The 19,949-nt window shown below is 48.1% G+C and overlaps 2 protein-coding genes across 4 annotated transcripts in view; both read right to left on the minus strand.

Moving 5' to 3' along the window:
* The window catches only part of syvn1 (synovial apoptosis inhibitor 1, synoviolin), a 13,351-nt gene extending 8,503 nt beyond the window's left edge, over window positions 1–4,848 (minus strand). For 2 of the 3 annotated variants that reach the window (XM_084449287.1, XM_084449285.1), the window contains exons 1-6: window positions 4,681–4,848; window positions 3,707–3,854; window positions 3,528–3,620; window positions 2,188–2,340; window positions 1,964–2,012; window positions 529–632 (exon numbers count right to left, since the gene is read on the minus strand). In XM_084449287.1, coding sequence (XP_084305413.1) covers window positions 529–632; window positions 1,964–2,012; window positions 2,188–2,340; window positions 3,528–3,620; window positions 3,707–3,838 — 531 coding nt within the window. In that variant the 5' untranslated portion in view covers window positions 3,839–3,854; window positions 4,681–4,848. The remainder of the gene's footprint in view (window positions 1–528; window positions 633–1,963; window positions 2,013–2,187; window positions 2,341–3,527; window positions 3,621–3,706; window positions 3,855–4,680) is intronic. The other variant, XM_084449286.1, reaches the window with a different exon arrangement.
* A 1,739-nt stretch (window positions 4,849–6,587) lies between these two features.
* Window positions 6,588–19,319, minus strand: smad5 (SMAD family member 5). The gene is made up of 7 exons (XM_084448914.1): window positions 19,184–19,319; window positions 14,724–15,796; window positions 12,686–12,949; window positions 10,609–10,719; window positions 9,527–9,748; window positions 8,841–9,097; window positions 6,588–6,793 (listed from the first exon to the last, which is right to left on the minus strand). The coding sequence occupies exons 2-7, from the start codon at window positions 15,124–15,126 to the stop codon at window positions 6,650–6,652; spliced, it is 1,401 nt and encodes a 466-aa protein (XP_084305040.1). The 5' UTR covers window positions 15,127–15,796; window positions 19,184–19,319; the 3' UTR covers window positions 6,588–6,649.
* Window positions 19,320–19,949: the final 630 nt, after the last annotated feature.

Below are 19,949 nucleotides of genomic sequence, written 5' to 3' on the forward strand. Positions count from 1 at the left end.
AGGAAGAGAGAGAGAAAGCAAGAGAGTGAGAGAGAGAAAGAGAGAGAGAGAGAGAGAGAAAGAGAGGGAGAGAGAGAGAGAGAGTGTTAACATGAGAAGTGCTGGGTTGAAGTGAAACTGCTTCCTTTGCTCTTTCCTTCCTCGAAGTACATTAATAAGCTCTAATGTCAATGACTGAATTAGAGATGTAACGTTATGAACATTTCATATCACGATTATAGTGACCAAAATGATCACAGTTATCAGCATTACCGCAGTATTATAAAATGTGCTGAAATTTTACACACACATCATTTCACCAAGTTGTATATGAAAACCACTAATAAAATTAACTATGCAGTTTTTGTTTGCATAAACACTAAAATAATGCATCTCGAATCCACCAATCCACACTTCTACGTATAGTTTCATCACACGAGTGACTTCCATCGTAGAGGCCCGAGGAACGGAATGACAAGTGTTGTCAAAGAGTTTTCAAATGGGCCTTGGCGCAGTGCTTCAGGTAGTCAAGTTAAATGGCCGACACACCTCGAATCCAAAGACCAGCTGGACTGAGGCCCCGCGCGTGATGATGCTGTGGCAGGCATGGTTGACGAACAGGAAGTCCAGGACCGCCAGCAGCACCATGAGAGCTGTGCGGGGATGAGAGACACGTCAGATGGAAGGGAAGCAAGTCAACAGTCATTTCCTGTCTACTCCTGCTATTTTCTATAATGCACGTATGTATCCATGTTGACAGGCTTGTTTAGCATGGGTGCCTGCTGTGAGTATTTGAGTGGGGCGGCTGTGGCCCAGTGCTAGAGCGGGTTGTCCAATGATTGTAGGGTCGGCGGTTCGAATCCCAGCTCCTCCTGACGACATGTCGAAGTGTCCTTAGGCAAGACACTGAACTCCAAATTGCTCCCAATGAGCAGGCTGGCACCTTGCATGGCAGCTGCCGCCATTGGCGTGTGAATGTGTGTGAATGGATGAATGAGAGGCCATTGTAAAGCGCTATATAAGTGCAGTCCATTTACCATTTAATTTGCATTTCATGCATAAAGACAAATTAAACTGAACTTGAATAATGTTGAACTTTTTTTTTTCTTTTTCAGTTTTCTTATATTCGTGCAGACATGAAGAATTATCCGAGGTCTAACTGTAGTTTCATCATGCTCTGTTGGCAGCGTTTCTGCCCAGCCGTGGCACCAGGTGAAGCCTTGCGTATTTGCATACAGCTTGGTTTAGCTAACGGCTCTGTACTGAAACGTATCGGTTCTGCATGATCCTGCTCCCCGGAAGCCTCTAGAGGACAGCGTGGGAAAGCAGCGCCACGAAAACAGCCTACGTGGGCGGCGCCGGAGTATCCCGCCTCGCAGCCATTGGCTCATCTCAATCTTCTATACAGCGACGCCCACGTAACGATCCACACCAGCAAAAATCCCTCCCTCTGCCCTCCCCCCTTTTTGAATCTCGCCCCTGCTAAATCAATGTTCGTGGTCCCCACTGCCATGCACACACCTTTAAATAAAGGTTCAATAAATAAAAGGTCTGATGGAGCTGGACAGAATTTACCCAGGTTTGTTGATCCAGTTCCTTCAGTGTTGGCCATAGCATTGATATTGCCAATTAGCGCCTAGCTAGCCAGTTAGCGTCTACTTTTAGGGGGAATATAGAACAGCTCAGGTACGGTGTGGCGTGTGGGGAAAAATAAAGATGCCAACAATTAAAGGCATGTCCTTGCGGTCCTGTAATTGGCCAAGTTCCAATGACAAAAAAAAAATCCTACCACTTCCCTCTCTCTATAACACATTACCAGCATTGTTTTCCCAGACTCTCCTGTAGAAGACCAGCGATACAGATACCGCTATTCTCTGTTATCAAAGGATCAACTCCCTAACCAATGAGCTACACTGATGTGCTGTTACTCTCCATTTGCAGCTCTTTAAATGTCATGGTCGTGTTTTCGATAAGCCATACTCACATAAGACCCTGAAGTGGAAGACCCAGGATATATTTGGACTCCTTTCCATCTAAAAAGGTTAAAAGGGTACATAAGGCCTGATCAGAAAGACAAAAATAGCTTCCATTCAGGTTTCTCGATTTCAATCTCAGTTATTTTAGTTTGACATATCTTTCCCAGCACCCTGGAGGGGTAGGGCTCCTCCCAGTACACAAGTCAAGCTGATCTACTCCACTGTCACTCACAAAGTCCACCCTGTCCTCCGCCAACCAGTGGAAGCACTTGAGGAAGAGCAGCAGGGTGAAGAGGGCTACGAAGCGCGGCGAGAAGTCGTCTCTGAACACTGTGAATGCCAAGCATGTCTCTGTCACTGCATACCAGGAGCGCTCAATCAGGTGCTGGAGTGTAGGGGACAGGGAAGAACAGACCATAAACTTTAGACTACAGTAGCAACAACATATGCCCTCTCCATAAAGTAGAGGTCGACCGATAGTGGATTTTTTAAGGCCGATATCATAACGACAGTTTGGAGCAGGAAAAAGCTGACAGACGATTAATCGGATGATAGCAACAAAAAAATTGCCCCTGTCAAATCAATTAAATACCAAAATAAATAAATCTGGATCATCAAACTCAAAATAGGCTAAAAAGCAAAGAGTAATGAAAACTCAGAGGGATCAGGCCTACCTGTCATGTTTCTTGCCTCAGGCGTTTAAGCCTCTCCTACCTGCACACACCTGCCCTCTGTCACGTGCTAGGGCTACATGTCCAACAGTGCAGAACATTTTCCTTCACTATTAATTTCCTCAATGATTGTGTGTTGCTGAGGAGAATCTCTAAGAATGTCTTCTTCACACCCAAGAGTAGAAGGCTATATCCAGATCTAGTTAATATCTCCCCTCTTTATTTTTGTCTTCAATCAAGTTCAAATGAAGTAGCCTACTCCTTTTAGTCAGTTGCTGGATGGCTGTGGTCCAGATCCTTGTCAATTAAATCAATATAGTTAATAGCCAAACCATTTTTAAATAGATGAAAAGTATATAAAAAGTATAACGGAACATCCTGAAGAGTGATTTGGTGGGTCAGGCCTACATGGTTTGAATATGGTTATATATATATATATATATTTAATATAGGCAGAGGCTGTGTAGCCATCGGCCACTATGGGAGCCCACTTCAGCCAATAACAGTCGTTTTAAAAACATCCTATCGGCGCTGATTAATCTGCAAAACCAATTAATCGGTCAACCTCTACCAGAAATGTCTATAAGCACGTTCACCTCACACACTAGGAGTGTGGAGTGGAAAGGACAGATTGGGATAAACATTATAAAGGTGAGGCAATATTGCCTAATATTGCAGAGCAATATTGCTTCTGCTGGCAACAGGATACGATGTGGGTCAATCAGTTTTAGCTGTGGTCAGTATGAAAAAGGAAGATGCACTTTTGTTAATAAATGATCCATCAAATCTGCATCTATCCCAAAAGTAACCTGTCTTAGGGACAAATGCCAGTTTTTGAACAACACCCTTCCATCTGGAGGAAAACATATGAGTAAAAAAAACGGTGAGATTTGGCTCTGACCTCCATTTCAGCTGCTCTCAGCTGTCCAAAGAAGACTTTCCTCATAAACTTTCCCAACAGGAACACCAACACAAACGCCTGGATGTACAGCACCTGACACCGGACAGAAGAACTCGGTGTTAGAGACACGTGTGTGTGTGTGTGTGTGTGTGTGTGTGTGTGTGTGTGTGTTTACTCACTGCCATACTGGGGCTACTCTTGGTGAGATACACCACCGTGGGGTAGAACTGGTGTTTGAGTAGATAGGCGTGGGCAACCACTGCTCCAGTCAGCACCAGGCTGGTAGCAGTCACTAGGGCTGCTCGGACCATGATGATCAGGTACAGCCTGTTGAGCACAGAGTGGAGCATAGGGACATATCAGGAACTCAAATCTAACATCAATATGTTAACAGTAGAAACAGTTGAAAAAGCTCTTGAAAATATGCTGAGTGCAACAAGTACTAACAAATATTTGGTTAATAGACCCACAGGGCAGGGACAGGACTAGCATCCATGTTGACCTGAAATGTGACATTCCTCGGATTCCCCGTTTGACTCAAAGCCAGGACACTACTAGACGTGTCAGTCATGTCAGTCCTAGCAAGCTTACATGAGTTAGCATAGGCTAGTCCCAAACCACTAGCCAGCCCCCCCAGGCTAGTCCCAAACCACTAGCCAGCCCCCCCAGTGAGGTACCTACATAGGCTAGTCCCAAACCACTAGGCTAGTCCCAAACCACTAGGCTAGTCCCAAACCACTAGGCTAGTCCCAAACCATAGGCTAGTCCCAAACCACTAGCCAGCCCCCCCAGTGAGGTACCTACATAGGCTAGTCCCAAACCACTAGGCTAGTCCCAAACCACTAGGCTAGTCCCAAACCATAGGCTAGTCCCAAACCACTAGCCAGCCCCCCCACTTAGGTACCTAGCTCACTATCACAGCAAAGCTCATGTTAGCTTGCTAGCTATATTGCTAGCTAGCCAGACATTGCATTAGCTTGTTTGGGGTTTGATGTGATAGTTGCTGTGACTAGTCAAGTCAGAAGCAGAATGGAAACCCGTTAGTGATCAGTTATGTTCTCACCCTGGTCAGTTAGTTACTAGACTAGCTAGGTGAGCTAAGTGTTAGCCTAGCTAGCTAGCAGCTGTGACGTCACTGCACTGCGAAACTTACCGACTCGCTCTGTCTCTTCCACTTGCTTTTCTCTTCGTCCTATAAACTATTTTACGAAATATTTCTGCTCCCTCTGTTAGCTACCTGTTACACGCATGTATTACTCCATGTTCCACCGTTGAGATTGGTATTACAGGATAATAGGCTGGCTGGCTAGCTGCTCCTCCACCTCCCTGCTGAAGCCCGTCTGGATCATACGTGTTTATCCTGGGCTCGGCCACCTCATATCCGGGGACAGACACATCAATGATGGGAGATTATTTTAACATATATTTTTTGTTCTTCCTTATTATGTAATGGATAGAAAGCACCTTGATCACCTAGTTTGTTGCTTTCCTTTTGTTTTAAATGTCTATTATGTCTTGCTTTTTGTTTTAATGCTTTTAATGTATCATGTAAAGCACCTTGAATTGCCCTGTGGCTGAAATGTGCTATATAAATAAACTTGCCTTGCCTTGCATACCTACTTTTTACTTTTTGACGCTTTATTAGCTATAGCGAGTTAGCAGCATGACACAAGCAGACTTCTGTTTACAGAAGCCTAAGCCATAGTACGGTGGCCGTATGGGTCATTGCGCACCGCGACGGTAATGATAGTCCAACATGTTTTGTCTAAAAACACATTTTGAATATATAATTTACATATGCGACAGTTATATTTGGGATTCAATAACTATTATCATCCCGACAACAAATAAGGATGTCATTAGTGCATGATAACATGCAGCACAGGACTTCTGCTAGTCTGCTATTGTTTAACCGTCCAGCAGATCGTGTATCCAATCAGTAACGCCAACGCGGACCAATAGCTGTCAAGGAAAATTATTCCACCAATGAAAACCTGGCAAATTGTCTTCTCCGCCAATCATATGACTGCAGACGTAACGATCGCAAAGTGTCACCATTCAAACACCATAATCAATGCCATTCATGTCATACAGTGTCAAATAAATCTGGCTCCACCAGTTTTCTAGATTATATTCAAATTAGGCTGCTGGTTGATTCCAAAGACTATAGCTCATTAAATAGGCAAAACGGAAAGTTATTAATAACCTGCGTGTTATTTCCTTGTGCTAGTGATGTAGTAGATTGAATGACTGTATATTAACATGATACCCTACACAGAAACTTACCGTCCTCCATAAAAAGATCCAGGAGTGCACAACATTGTTAATACAGTGAATAGTAGTAGTATATACACGGCCACTTGAACACACATTTTGATGTTAACTTCTATGTTAAGTGTTGACATTCATAATATTCCTTTAGCTTATCAGCTGTTGGAAGCATTCAGTAATTTCTCTCCCATGTCAAAGATATCAGTTAGACATACTTTATTTAAAGGCAGTAACTCAAGTGTTGTTTCTACCATTAGAAACCATAAAAAGGAAACGTGTTATGAGATCTGGTTCTAAGGGTAAACATGTAATGGCATCTATACCTCAGTCGTAAATATCTGTCATTAGACAACAACATATGAAGGGGGAAAAAAAAGTTCAGCAAAATTGAAAACGGTTTAACTGACAAGGTTGAGTAGTGATATACAATTATTGTTTCTTTCAAAGAAAAAAAGCTAAAACATACAGAATGATAAAATTGTTCAAAAACATAACATTTTTAATGCAAAATCTGAACATTTTCAGGTACATGCTTTCCAGTCCTACTCTCGTTCAACGCAGAAGCCAGTAGTTACTGTCAGCAGTAGTGTGTCCATTCCAGGCTGCTCCTTTGATTCTCTCCGCAAGGTTCAGCCTCAGTTTTAGTTTTTTTTTTTCACAACATAATCCTGCCGCTCTAGGGTTCAATATCCCTTCTGCAGCCCATGTGTAAACAGTTCAGCCTTTTAAGACCTCCTTTATTTCATAGGATATTGCAAAATAAAGATAAGAAAAGTAACGGTTAAAAAAAACAAATGGTAAAAGACCCCCCCCCCACCACCCCCTTGCCCTGCCCGGTGTGAGAGCCAGCATTAGGACACTGAGGAGATGGGGTTGAGGGGAGAGCCCATCTGTGTCAGCACCTTGTCCAGCCACTGGAGCGGGCCGTGCAGATGCACTTCTATCCAGCAGGGAGTGCTAGTCACGTCCTGCCTGTGGTACTCAGCTCCCCAGCCCTGCAGGTTAGAGGGAGGAAGACACCATGGACATCACAAACACTACATCACCACCAACATTAACACCTGACCAACCTTAAACAAAACTCTATACTTTAACATGATTTAACTGCACTAGCTACATCTTGGAGATGGATAGTCATCCACGATCGGATGGGATCAGTAGACTGCCAGACTACGTATAGTACATTGCCAGTTTGGAAACCTTTCAATGTTTAGCCGAGTAACCTCTGACTGGATTGAGGCACGGATTAGCACTGATAAGATACTTTAAGGACAAGTGATTACAAGAATTCTAATGTACCTATACCCGTACTTGTTATGCATGGCTAATAAACTTTCTATTCTACAACGGAGAGTTTGGATACTTGATTCTGATTGGCTAGCAGCCGTTGTAAAATTAAGCAATTGACCACTCGAGGCAGTGGGTTACACAGGATTTTACCACAGCTACGGGGCGTTGTTAAAACCCCTGTAGCTGTGGTAAAATCCTGTGTAACCCACTGCCTCGAGTGGTCAATTGCTTTTCTACAACGGTTACTACATATATATTCACAAAAAACACACAGTAGTAACATTCAATCATTTATTTACCATACCAATTTATTTATTTATGTTGCCTGGCAACCATTTAATTCAGAACTATAGCCTATCGCGGAAGATTATGTAAATACTAAAATGATAAGAATGATTGGTAAATAAATGATTGAATGTTACCATTGTGTGTTTTTTGTGAATATAGATATGTAGTAACCGTTGTAGAAAAGCAATTGACCACTCGAGGCAGTGGGTTACAGGGGATTTTACCACATGTACGGGGGTTTTAGGCAACGCCCCATAGCTGTTGTAAAATCCCATGTAACCCACTGCCTCTCGTGGTCAGTTGCTCAGTTTCTAGTGGGCACCCAACTAGAGACAAAGACATTTGTCCAGATTTTGTAGCTAAAATATTCTAGTGGTTTTCAACGGGATGTCCCCAGACCTTCGGAGGAGGAGGAGATCTCCAAAGTCTGGCATCACGTGACTACCAACATTCAGGACAGGGGCTGCTCTATCAAACCAAGTGAAACGATTGTGAATTCGGTCAGTTACGACCTCTTAGCAATCTAAATCGTATTAAGGAGCTTGCTCTATCGTCTCGTTGAGAGAGGTCAGGGAAGAATATTTCTAGCTCACTTTTCTGGCCCCCAGGGTTGGAAATTAAGTCGCCAGTCGCCATTTGCGAGCTAAATTTCTCTATGGCGAGACAGATTTTCTCGCCACTTGGCTAGTTAGAAAATTTTAGATTCCAAATACTGTTGTGCCATTTCTAAATCAAGTGTTTTTTTGTTGTTGTCGCGCATCATTTCTTTGTGCCCTGTGCCCATTGGTTTGTTGCGTGCATAATGTTAGTCATCAAACTGCGCGCTCAATCACTCAGATAATATCACATCACATGCGAAATCGGATTAAACAACGAGAGAAGTGAACATTGCGTAAATATGTGGAGGTTCATAGCCGGGGTGCAACCACCAGACAAAAAGACCAAAGGTCCAACACGCCGCCCTGATGAAGTTACCGTTAACGTGAGTCAGAGACTGAGTGAGGAGCAGGAAGGAGCCCAGGGAGGAATGGCTGCACGCCCCCGGCTCCTCCGCCGAAACCGAAGACGAAGTCAAGGAAGTTGAATGAAAATTGGCGCCACAACGACGCCGGTATCAAAATACAATAGTAAAGCAACTTATTACTTTGGCTAGAAAAAAATCTGGCTGGCGAGCTACTTATTTCATCTACTAGCCACTTGGCTAGTAGGTCAAAAAGTTAATTTCCAGCCCTGCTGGCCCCCGAGTGGAACTGTTTTTTTTTGCTTCCCTCTGGAATATGTAGGGGTGGGACCTATGCCCAACCTCCCATTGCTCTCTGGAAAGTGCATTGTGTTGCCTCTGTGTATGAAATGTGCAATACAAATAAAGTTTGATTTGATTTGAATGGCGTGCTTCCCTGAATATCCGACAGCAGTGACCAAAACGCAAGGGGTGGTTTCCAATCAAGTCGGCTCCTCCCTTACCTTGACGAAGCTCATGCGGATGGTGCACATCTTGGTGAGCTCGTAGACGGCCTCGAAGCCGTGGTTGACGGACTGGGCCAGCAGCTGGGCGAACTCCTGGTTGTTGAAGATCTTCAGGCTGCAGCCGCTGGGGATCTTGCAGACGGTGGTGGGGTGGAAGCCGTGGTGGTAGTTGCAGTTGCGGCTCTGGACGAAGATGCTGGTATCGCTCAGGCACTCGGCGTAGACCTCCCCGCCCACGTAGTACAGGTGGACCCCTGGGTCGGGAGGGGGGGGGGGGGGACAAGCACACTTCAGCGGACTCATACCTCCTTTGAATTTTTCCCCATTCATGAATTGCCTTCGCTTGTGACTCCAAGATGGCGCCGCTGTTGGCAGCCTTGGTGAGTTGGTGCGCCTTGTTTTGTGTAGTTTAGTTGTTTAATTCAGTGTCTTTGCACTGTCCTGTCTAGTCCTTGCACGCCATCTATTGTTGTCTATCCATTAGTGTTATGCACCAACTGACCAAAACAAATTCCTAGTATGTATAAAAAGCTACCTGGCAAAATAAATTCTGATTCTGATTCACTTTGCATCCCCTCATTAACCCACACACCCAACATCCTTTGTTGAATCCCATCCATCCAGTGACCTTTAACCTTCAACGTTAATTCCCACGTTCGTCCCTCCCTCCTTCCGTGCCCTACCTTTGCCGATGTGCCTGCGCGTGTTCTCGATGGTGGAGTTGCGGTTGACGTTGGACAGCAGGCCCAGGCAGAAGCGGTTCTTGTTGTTGGAGGGGTCGGTGAAGCCGTCCACCAGCACGCTGGTGGAGGAGGCGTGGTAGGCCTCGCCCACGCGGTTGTTCAGCTCATAGTAGACGATGGAGCACCAGTGGCTGGGCTCCTCGTACTCCACAGGCTGCACATCTGGAGGGGGAGGGAGGGAGAGAGGGAGAGTGGGGGGGAGAGAAAGTAGGAGGGAGGGATGGAGAGTGGGGGGGGGGGGGGTAGGAGGGAGGGATGGATGGAGAGTGGGGGAGAAAGTAGGAGGGAGGGAGGGATGGAGAGGGGGGGGGAGTACGAGGGAGGGATGGATGGAGGGGGGGGGGTAGGAGGAGGGAGGGATGGATGGAGAGTGGGGGAGAAAGTAGGAGGGAGGGAGGGATGGAGAGTGGGGGGAGTAGGAGGGAGGGATGGATGGAGAGTGGGGGGAGAAAGTAGGAGGGAGGGATGGAGAGTGGGGGGGAGAGAGAAAGTAGGAGGGAGGGAGGGAGGGAGGGAAGAAGGGGAGGAGGGAAAACCACTGGGTTACGCCGGGTTCACACTGGCTGCGGACGCGCCGCAAAGCGCTGTGGGGGGGAAAAAAAAAAAGAGAAGAAAAATAGACCAGACGGCGAAACTATGGACGCAGAGCGCGAGGCAGTCGAGGACCTCCGCTCTGAACGTTCCACCCGGTTAGCGTGGCGCCGAGAGGAATCTGTCTGCCTCTCCCAGCGCCTCCGCCGCCGGTCTGAACACGGCTTCAATAAGCAAAACTCTACCGGACTGAATTGCCACAGATCAATCACAAAAGACAAGTGAAAATAAACAGTGCATAGTGGATAGTTGTGCCGTCAGCAGCTGACGTCGACGAGGTCGGGGTTGATATTCTCCCCTGAGTTCAGGTGACGTATTCGATGGACGATTTTGACGTCGAACTCGGAAAATCCAATGTTTCTGATACAAGTGGAACGCGGCTGATGCGTTGTGTGTGTGTGTTGGGGGGGTGGGGGTGTCGAGGGGCCCACCTCCTCTGGGCATGTTCTGAGGCACCACGCTGCTGCTGCTGGTCTCCATGGACTGAGAGTCCTGACCAATCTGCTCATCAGGGGGTCTGTAGGCCGGAGGGGGGGTGTCCGCTGGGGACACACACACACACGCACGCACGCACGCACACACACACACGCACACACGCACGCACACACACACAAAAGAACAGTTAGAAGTGGAGACCAGCTGCTGCCGATGACAAATGGAAACACACACACTCACACACAAACACACACACCTTGAGTCAAACCACCATCACAAGATCTGTCCCTGGAAACAGTGTCTGATTTCACACATCCTTCACAGCAGGACAACCCTCCAGACGGGCCGGCAGAGTTGGATTACAGAACCACCTTCAACAAGACAACTGACTGACGACTCTCGGTAACCATGGCCACCTAGCAAATGTTTCACACGTCCAAAATCGCTGCGACTCAGATTATGCTTTGGGGGATCTAATGAACTAAATTAGCTTCCTTATGCCTGGCTGGCAGCCTGTGTGGATGTGTGCAGCCTGTGTGGATGTGCGCAGCCTGTGTGGATGTGCGCAGCCTGTGCGCAGCCTGTGTGGATGTGTGCAGCCTGTGTGGATGTGCGCCGCCTTTGTGGATGTGTGCAGCCTGTGTGGATGTGTGCAGCCTGTGTGGATGTGTGCAGCCTGTGTGCATCAGCAGATTTGGGCCTTAGCAGAATAGAGAGGACTCTGGCCTGTGCCCAGCTGTTGGTTGGCATGACTCATGTCTCACACACACTCTCACACACACACTCTCTCTCAAACACACACACACACACACACACACACACACACACACACACACACACACACACACACTCTCACACACACACACACACACACACACACACACACACACAGGGATATCCATCACAGGGGAGTGGGTGGGTGGATCGGTCCGTCGCCCTGGATTTGGGTGCAAGCTGCTTAGCTGGCATTTACATTGTCCCCTGCCAGCAACCTGCTGGGAATGGACCCCATCAATGTCATCATTTAATCAGATTCTGATAGAGAACGCATCAAAACGGCTTCCTGGTACCGCTAGGCTATATTCTAGAACAAATCCAAATCCAGAGACCCAAACGGGCGTGTCTGTAAGAGGGTGACTACAGGTGAAGAGGTGGTCTGGAGCAAAACCGTCTAGGCTGGCTTCGCATGACCCAAATGGCAAACATGTGATGGATCTGGAAACATGTGATGGGTCTGGAAACATGTGATGGGTCTGGAAACATGTGATGGGTCTGGAAATCGTGCGTTTATTTTCGACGGCCAAGAGGCGTTCGATCAACGGTCGCAGAGCAAAACGGCTCTGGATGCAACTGGATAGTACGACAGCCAATCAGGGCAATGAAACGTGGGTTAGCCATCGTATCAAGTGGGTCCAGTCGTTGTGTGAAACCCGCCCCATATTAGATAAGTCTCAACGGGCGGATGGCCTGACTGACCTACGGAGTGAAATAGATTGTGGGCTCGCTTGATCAGGTTGGTGACGCCAAGAAAAACCATCTTCTTTCTAAAACAATATTGAAGAGTAAACTGCCGACAGACAACTAAAAGAAGTGAATGGAAAGTGAAAGAAAGTCCCTGCTACACACCTCTCATCTGGCATTTCAACAAGCGCAAAACTACACACCTCTCAACTGGCATTTCAACAAGCGCAAAACTACACACCTCTCATCTGGCAATTCAATAAGCACAAAACTACACACCTCTCATCTGGCATTTCAACAAGCGCAAAACTACACACCTCTCAACTGGCATTTCAACAAGCGCAAAACTACAGACCTCTCATCTGGCATTTCAATAAGCACAAAACTACACACCTCTCAACTGGCATTTCAACAAGGACCACGTGGCTGAGGTACTTGTGACGAGATAACGACCGCATCCACAACCACGGCTACCGCGTCTCGCACACATCTACCTGGAGGCCGTTAACATCAGGGGGTCGGAGAGGAGGAGTCTATAAGCGGCTCGCGTGGCTACCAGCAATCATAAAGGTCATGAATGATGAAATGGTGCCACCCCTCCCAGGCAGCTACCTGGCAGCTGGAAGGGGCTGGAAGGGCCCGAGCTGGCGGGAGAGTTGGGGTAGGTGCCGCTGCTGGCGGGCGAGGGCGGGTAGGGCGAGCTGGGCGAGATGGGGAAGGTGGAGCCTCCGCCGCCGCTGTGCTGCGTGAAGGATTCTGGGAAGGTGGCGTTGAGCGGCATGTGTGGCTCGTTGTGACTGAGGTTCCGGAACTGGACCAGCAGGCTGTGCTGGGGGTTGAACTCGCTGTGGCGCGGCACCAGGACTGGAGGGAGGACTGGGAGAGAGGGGAGAGAAAAAACGAGGGAGAGAGAGAACGATGGAAGGGTTATTAGCCTGTGAGGAAAGAAGCCCACACACACACGTTACTGCAGCCTGTTGGGAATAACCTGAAGCACATGAAATAGTGTGCATAATAAATACACCACACACTGTATGGATAAGGTACCGTACGTAAGGCACACACAGCCTAATAGGGTACACGGGGCATACTGACGACAGTAAGCCTGCGACTAGGGCAAACTAAGTACGCAATAATACGGCCAATCTAAGAGTAGAGGTCATCATACCCCGTCCATGTTCTCATAATGCCATGTCAGCGCGATAGAGAACAGTATATCCTTGACTTGACCGTGCGCCGATACGATCCGCACCGAGGCCGTTACCGCACAAGAACAACAACAACAGCAGGGCTGCCTGCGAGCTCCTTCGGAGGTATGTGTGTATGTCTGCCCCCCCCCCCACCTCCCTGTGTGACATGTGATACATCTGCCCTTGGACTGGTCAATATCCAGCCAACCAGCTAGCCGTCGCACATCAGTGGCAGCGGAGACGCAGCGCCGGCAGAGGTCAAGGACGAGCCAGCCGCGCCTCGCCTTTCGTCAATACAGCATCGGGCTGCCACTCCCCGCCCGACATCCCCGCTGGCGTCGCCGAGGCCGTTGATCTAATAAGGCCCCGGTATCCATTCTCAGTGTAATGGAGGAGATTCAATAGACTAGCTCTGCGGGTGTGACGGGAAGCCTTGTTTAAGATCTGCGATATGCGTTTGGAGAGTCGGCTGAGGCGCCTTAAGCGCCGACGGGCTAGTAGCTACCAGCCGCGTTTTTACTGGGAGTTTCCGGACTCGAACCTAGCTGGTGGTAACATCAGCTCATTTTAGTGTGTGTGTGGAACCTCGCAGAAATATTAGCTGTGCCATATAGCCTTTTCATGGTAGGTAGGCACTGCAGTCTTCTTTTGAACGAGCAAGTCGATGTCAGTACACTGATGGGGAAGGTATAACTCGTATCCTCATATGCTCTTCTCTTTCCTGGACCCGCAGTGGTGGAATAAACTGCCCACTGACGTCAGGACAGCAGTCTGCCCATCTTTCGCCGCAGGCTCAAAACTAATCTCTTGCAGAAGTACTACCAGGATCCTCCTTTTTAAAGCACCTGCTGTATTTATATTTTGCTACTCATGCACTTTCGCTTTAGCAGTGCACTACATTATGCTCTTAGTCACTTGTTTAGAAAGGAGATGCACTTGTGAGTTCTGGCGAGTAGTAGTACACTGACTACCTACGATAGATGCAATTATTGTAAGTCGCTTTGGATTAAAGTGTCTGCTAAATGACTGTAATGTAATGTAACAAAGGCAACACTTTAGGGTTGCAAATTTCAAGGAATTTAATTAATCGATAACTTAAGCTTAACAAACAATAGTCGGTTAATTGATAAGAACATCTCGCGCCCGACTGTGCTTTGGTCGCTTCATTTTTGTGTCTTTCATCCACTGTGTCCTTGACATTTCCCAGCGTCCCAATTAGCCTTCACTACGTGGCGTGGCGCCCTCATGTGCAGTCAGACCATAAATCATGATATACATTTTCACGCAACTCCCGTTGATAACGTTCGTTTAAAAAAAAAAAGTTCTGTTCCATTAACAAGCAATTAATCGAGTAACCAAATCTTACTCAGGTAAATTCTTATCGGCAATTAATCGATAGTCGATTAACTGTTAACATCCCTACACCGCTTGCATCCTCATATACTCTCTGGCTATCCTACCTGGACTCTCCACCCGCTTGTAGTGGTAGGGGTTGATGCAGACCTCCTTCTGCTTGGAGCCGAAGGGGTACTCGCACAGCTCCAGGGGCTTGAGCTCGTGGTGGGACTGCAGGTCAGGCCAGCGCCACACGCGGCAGTAGATGACGTGCGGCAAGCCCTTCCGGTGGGACACCTGGAGCCGGCCGTCCAGCGAGCGCGGGATGGTCACGCACTTGCTGGGCTGCCCGGGGCTGCTCAGGGCCTTCTCCAGGTCCTCCATGGCCCCCTTCTTCTTCTTCAGCTTCTTCACCAGGGCGTCCACCGCCTTCTCCGCCCACTTCTCCTCCTCGTCGCCCTGCTTCCAGCCCAGCAGGCGCTTGACGGCAGGGCTGGTGAAGGAGAACAGGCTGGACATGGTGGTCATGGCGGTGGTGGCGGACAGGAAGGGGATGCACCTGGCGGCCTATGGGAGGTCTAGTCTCTCCTGGTCCGCTGTCAACAGGGGGAGTGTGTGTGGTCAACCCGGAGGGTGTGTGAGTGTGTGTGGTCAACAGTCAACCAGGAGGGAGGGTGTGTGTTTCAGCATGTGTGTGTGTGTGTGTGTGTGTGTATGTGTGGAGGGGGGAGGGGGGCGTGGGGAGGGGAGGGGGGAGGGAGGGTCGTAGAGAGGCTTCAGCCTCACACGGCCAAGGACAGGAAGTGGAGGCAGGATGCAGCTGCCGTGTGTTCAGGAAGGGCCCCGCAGCGTGGTGGACGTAGCAGGGTCGCCACCACCGAGGGAGGGGGGCGGGGAGGGGGGGGGGGGCTGGCCAGCCGCTAAACTGCGGTGGTGGGGAGCTAAGGAGCAGGAGACAGGGGGGACGGGTTGAGATCAGGACTCCCTCCTCGGTACGCTAGGAGCTCGGTACGGCTAGGTACCCCGGTCGATAGTCGGAGAGCGGCAGGGATTGAGGGAGAACGCCGGACCTGTCTGCTATCAGCTGCTTCTCTCTCCGTCTCTCCTATAAGTCGCGCCTGCACACCGACAGTGTTTAGTCCATGCCGGGGGGGGTGGGCACAGCCAGACCCAGAGCACAGTGGTTGTGGAAAGGAATCTGGAGAGACAGAAAAAAAGACAACACTCTTGTTAGCAAACAAATCAGAATTGTAGGCTATAAGTAACCGTTCTCATCTTCACAGAGAAGAGAACCGCTCTAGTTCAGCAAGACCCTCGTTGACGTCAATATGCTTATATATTTCTGGTTGTTGGGAGATCGCATTGGGCTCATTTATAACACACTAGGAAGTTATAAGGATATGGTTTCACATCTGTGCTGCATATTATCCTCTCTTGTGAGTTCTCAGGGTGGGGTGGTGCAGCCAGACAGACAAAATGAAACAGGCACATAGGCTGTCTGAAAAACACTTGACAGTCAGGAAGATGGACATATTGGTTAGGCTGGCGCGCACGCACACACCACACACACACACACACACACACACACACACACACACACACACACACACACACACAGAAGCAGGCAGATCAAACGCAAGCACTGATACAGACAGACCGCCAAGACAGACAGACAGGACAAAACACACACCACCAGGCAGTCATGGTCAGTCAGTCAGTCAGGCATGTCTGTGATAGCAGGAGCAGCTGTTGGAGGACTTGTGAAGCCAGCAGCCAAAGCAGAGAGGATGTGAGGGTGCTGAGTGGTGTTTCCTCTCTCTCTCTCCATCCTTGTCCTCCTTTCCTCCCTCATTCCTTCACACCACACAGCTGTCTGACATCACCGCCCCGCACCCTGCCGGCCCGCTTTTCAAGCCTCATTGTTACAAATAGGACAAAAAAAGCAACATGGAAACCTTGCCAAAAAAAGGCACGGCTACACGATGTCCTACCACACAGTATTTAAGCTAACAGCCCAACTCAGGAGAAAGGATAGGCCTCGTCATGGGGCTAGCACTGGATGCTACAATGCTACTATGCTTCAGGGATAGCTACGGTGCATGGCCTTAGCTGTTTTAGCACAGGGTTCTCCATCTAAAGATACAAGTAGGCCTACCCCAGCTGAGTTATCAACTTGTGTTAGGTGGTTGCAGTGATGTGGTTGCAGTGAGGGTTGCTGTATATTAAAAACAGGCCTCACAGTTATCTAACTGTAATGCATCTGATAACAGCATAATAGAAACAATAGTAGAAAATGTATTCTGACTCTGATAATCCACTGACCCAACGCCCAGAAAGACAGCCAGACAAACACACACACAAACACACACACACACACACACACACACACACACACACACACACACACACACACACACACACACCTAGGGTAGAGTTCACAGATATGTCTCTCTTCTACCACCAAAAAAGACAGCCTAGGCTACTTCTAGAAGCATTGGAACCAAACCCATTGTGTGTGTGTTAGGAAGTAGGTGTAAACATACAAATTGTCATTAAAAAAAAACAACCAATACGGATGCCTCATCCCCATCCGTCCTTGCTTGGTCATAGTAGCACAATACCCGGGCAGAGAAATGATCAGGTGGAATCAGGTTAACCCTAACCCTAACCCTAACCCTAACCCTCATCCCCATCTGTCCTTGCTTGGTCGTAGTAGCACAATACCAGGGCAGAGACATGATCACGTGGAATCAGGTTAACCCTAACCCTAACCCTAACCCTCATCCCCATCTGTCCTTGCTTGGTCATAGTAGCACAATACCCGGGCAGAGACATGATCACGTGGAATCAGTTTCTAACGATATGGTAGAATACAGTCGAAATGGTTAAACAGACAATGGCAGATTCAAGTGACTAAGCATGGGATAGGCTCCACACACACACACACACACACACACACACACACACACACACACACACACACACACACACACACACACACACACACACACACACACACACACACACACACACACACACACACACACACACACACACACACACACAGCGGGGGCTAGCTGCTCACACTAGCACAAAGTTGCCCACTACATGCTAATGAGCTAGCAGCTAGCAGCTAGCCAAGTCAACTCGAATATCGAATCAAACCATTTAATGTTATAATAAGCTAGCAAACACTTTGAGAGACTCGAAATAATGGCTTTACAGTGTTATTAGAGTGCATTAATGTACTCCCTTTCCCCCCATGGTAGCTTGTCTGGCTAGCTGGCTAACTCCCCCATTCCAGAGGAAAACTTTTCCTATCCCTTCTCTAGCTAGCAGCTAGGCTAGCTCTCTATCCCTTCTCTAGCTAGCAGCTAGGCTAGCTCTCTATCACTTCTCTAGCTAGCAGCTAGGCTAGCTCTCTATCCCTTCTCTAGCTAGCAGCTAGGCTAGCTCTCTATCACTTCTCTAGCTAGCAGCTAGGCTAGCTCTCTATCACTTCTCTAGCTAGCAGCTAGGCTAGCTCTCTATCCCTTCTCTAGCTAGCAGCTAGGCTAGCTCTCTATCACTTCTCTAGCTAGCAGCTAGGCTAGCTCTCTATCACTTCTCTAGCTAGCAGCTAGGCTAGCTCTCTATCACTTCTCTAGCTAGCAGCTAGGCTAGCTCTCTATCCCTTCTCTAGCTAGCAGCTAGGCTAGCTCTCTATCACTTCTCTAGCTAGCAGCTAGGCTAGCTCTCTATCCCTTCTCTAGCTAGCAGCTAGGCTAGCTCTCTATCACTTCTCTAGCTAGCAGCTAGGCTAGCTCTCTATCCCTTCTCTAGCTAGCAGCTAGGCTAGCTCTCTATCACTTCTCTAGCTAGCAGCTAGGCTAGCTCTCTATCCCTTCTCTAGCTAGCAGCTAGGCTAGCTCTCTATCCCTTCTCTAGCTAGCAGCTAGGCTAGCTCTCTATCACTTCTCTAGCTAGCAGCTAGGCTAGCTCTCTATCACTTCTCTAGCTAGCAGCTAGGCTAGCTCTCTATCACTTCTCTAGCTAGCAGCTAGGCTAGCTCTCTATCCCTTCTCTAGCTAGCAGCTAGGCTAGCTCTCTATCACTTCTCTAGCTAGCAGCTAGGCTAGCTCTCTATCACTTCTCTAGCTAGCAGCTAGGCTAGCTCTCTATCACTTCTCTAGCTAGCAGCTAGGCTAGCTCTCTATCACTTCTCTAGCTAGCAGCTAGGCTAGCTCTCTATCACTTCTCTAGCTAGCAGCTAGGCTAGCTCTCTATCCCTTCTCTAGCTAGCAGCTAGGCTAGCTCTCTATCACTTCTCTAGCTAGCAGCTAGGCTAGCTCTCTATCACTTCTCTAGCTAGCAGCTAGGCTAGCTCTCTATCACTTCTCTAGCTAGCAGCTAGGCTAGCTCTCTATCACTTCTCTAGCTAGCAGCTAGGCTAGCTCTCTATCCCTTCTCTAGCTAGCAGCTAGGCTAGCTCTCTGGCTAGCGTTAGCCTGCTCACCCCACCCCCTCTAGAAAAGCACCCAAGTTAACTCAAAATCTAGTAGTTTTGTACCAATTGAAACCATATGATCTATCTCACACCATGTACCTTGAGAGACTTGAGGCAGGCTGGATTCGTCCGTATTCCTTTAGCAGTAGTTAGCTTGATGGCTAGCTGAGTTTAGTGGGTTTTTTCATTTTCTTTTTTCTCTGTGTCTTTCCCCCTCTGTCTCTGTCCCGTTCCCAGGTCCTGAGAGAGAGAAGACTGGGGGAGGCGGAGCGATATCCCTCCGCTCAACTGGGCATTTACACATGAATTAGATTCAAGATCACTAAATTACTCCATAGTTTATATTAATAAACGCTGATAGCAGTCGTCTTCAAACAGCCATTCAAGTCAAAAATGAGAAAACCCTCTAATGAAGATTCTGTGGCACAAGTCTACCGTTTGGTAACACAAAAAAAGACTACGGAATAACGTGTAGGACAAATAACAGGGATTTATACTTGTAATTTTTGGTCCCATTACAGTCAATTATTCGCTACATTGAGGTGTAGATGGATAATACCAACTTACTTCACAGATCAGTGAAGTGTTGCAGTGGGAGTCCTGGGCCGTGCTGCGGCTCTGCGCGTCACACTAGTTGGCTCCAGTCTGTCTGGACGCTCTGCGAGAGCTCTGGCCAATGGGAAGGCTACATTACTCAATATCCTATTCACCACTAAATTAATTTAGTCGGCCCTCCTGATGAATTTACAGTTTTGTGTTTTGGCCCGAATCTGACCATTTTTGTGGCTGAAGTCTTAGTGTAAACAGGATTCATGCGCACAGTGATTGACAGTGATAGCAGGCGTGTATATTTTTGCGTTGTCCA

This window comes from Borostomias antarcticus (assembly GCF_949987555.1).
Source record: "Borostomias antarcticus genome assembly, chromosome: 14".
NCBI lineage: Eukaryota > Metazoa > Chordata > Actinopteri > Stomiiformes > Stomiidae > Borostomias > Borostomias antarcticus.

Coding starts and splice junctions, on each gene's coding strand:
- smad5 (XM_084448914.1), bottom strand. CDS start 15,126: ATGACCACCATGTCCAGCCTGTTCTCCTTCACCAGCCCTGCCGTCAAG. Junction 12,950..14,723: donor CAAGCGGGTGGAGAGTCCAG/GTAGGATAGCCA, acceptor CCTCTCTCCCAG/TCCTCCCTCCAGTCCTGGTG. Junction 6,794..8,840: donor TCCGCATGAGCTTCGTCAAG/GTAAGGGAGGAG, acceptor TCTAACCTGCAG/GGCTGGGGAGCTGAGTACCA.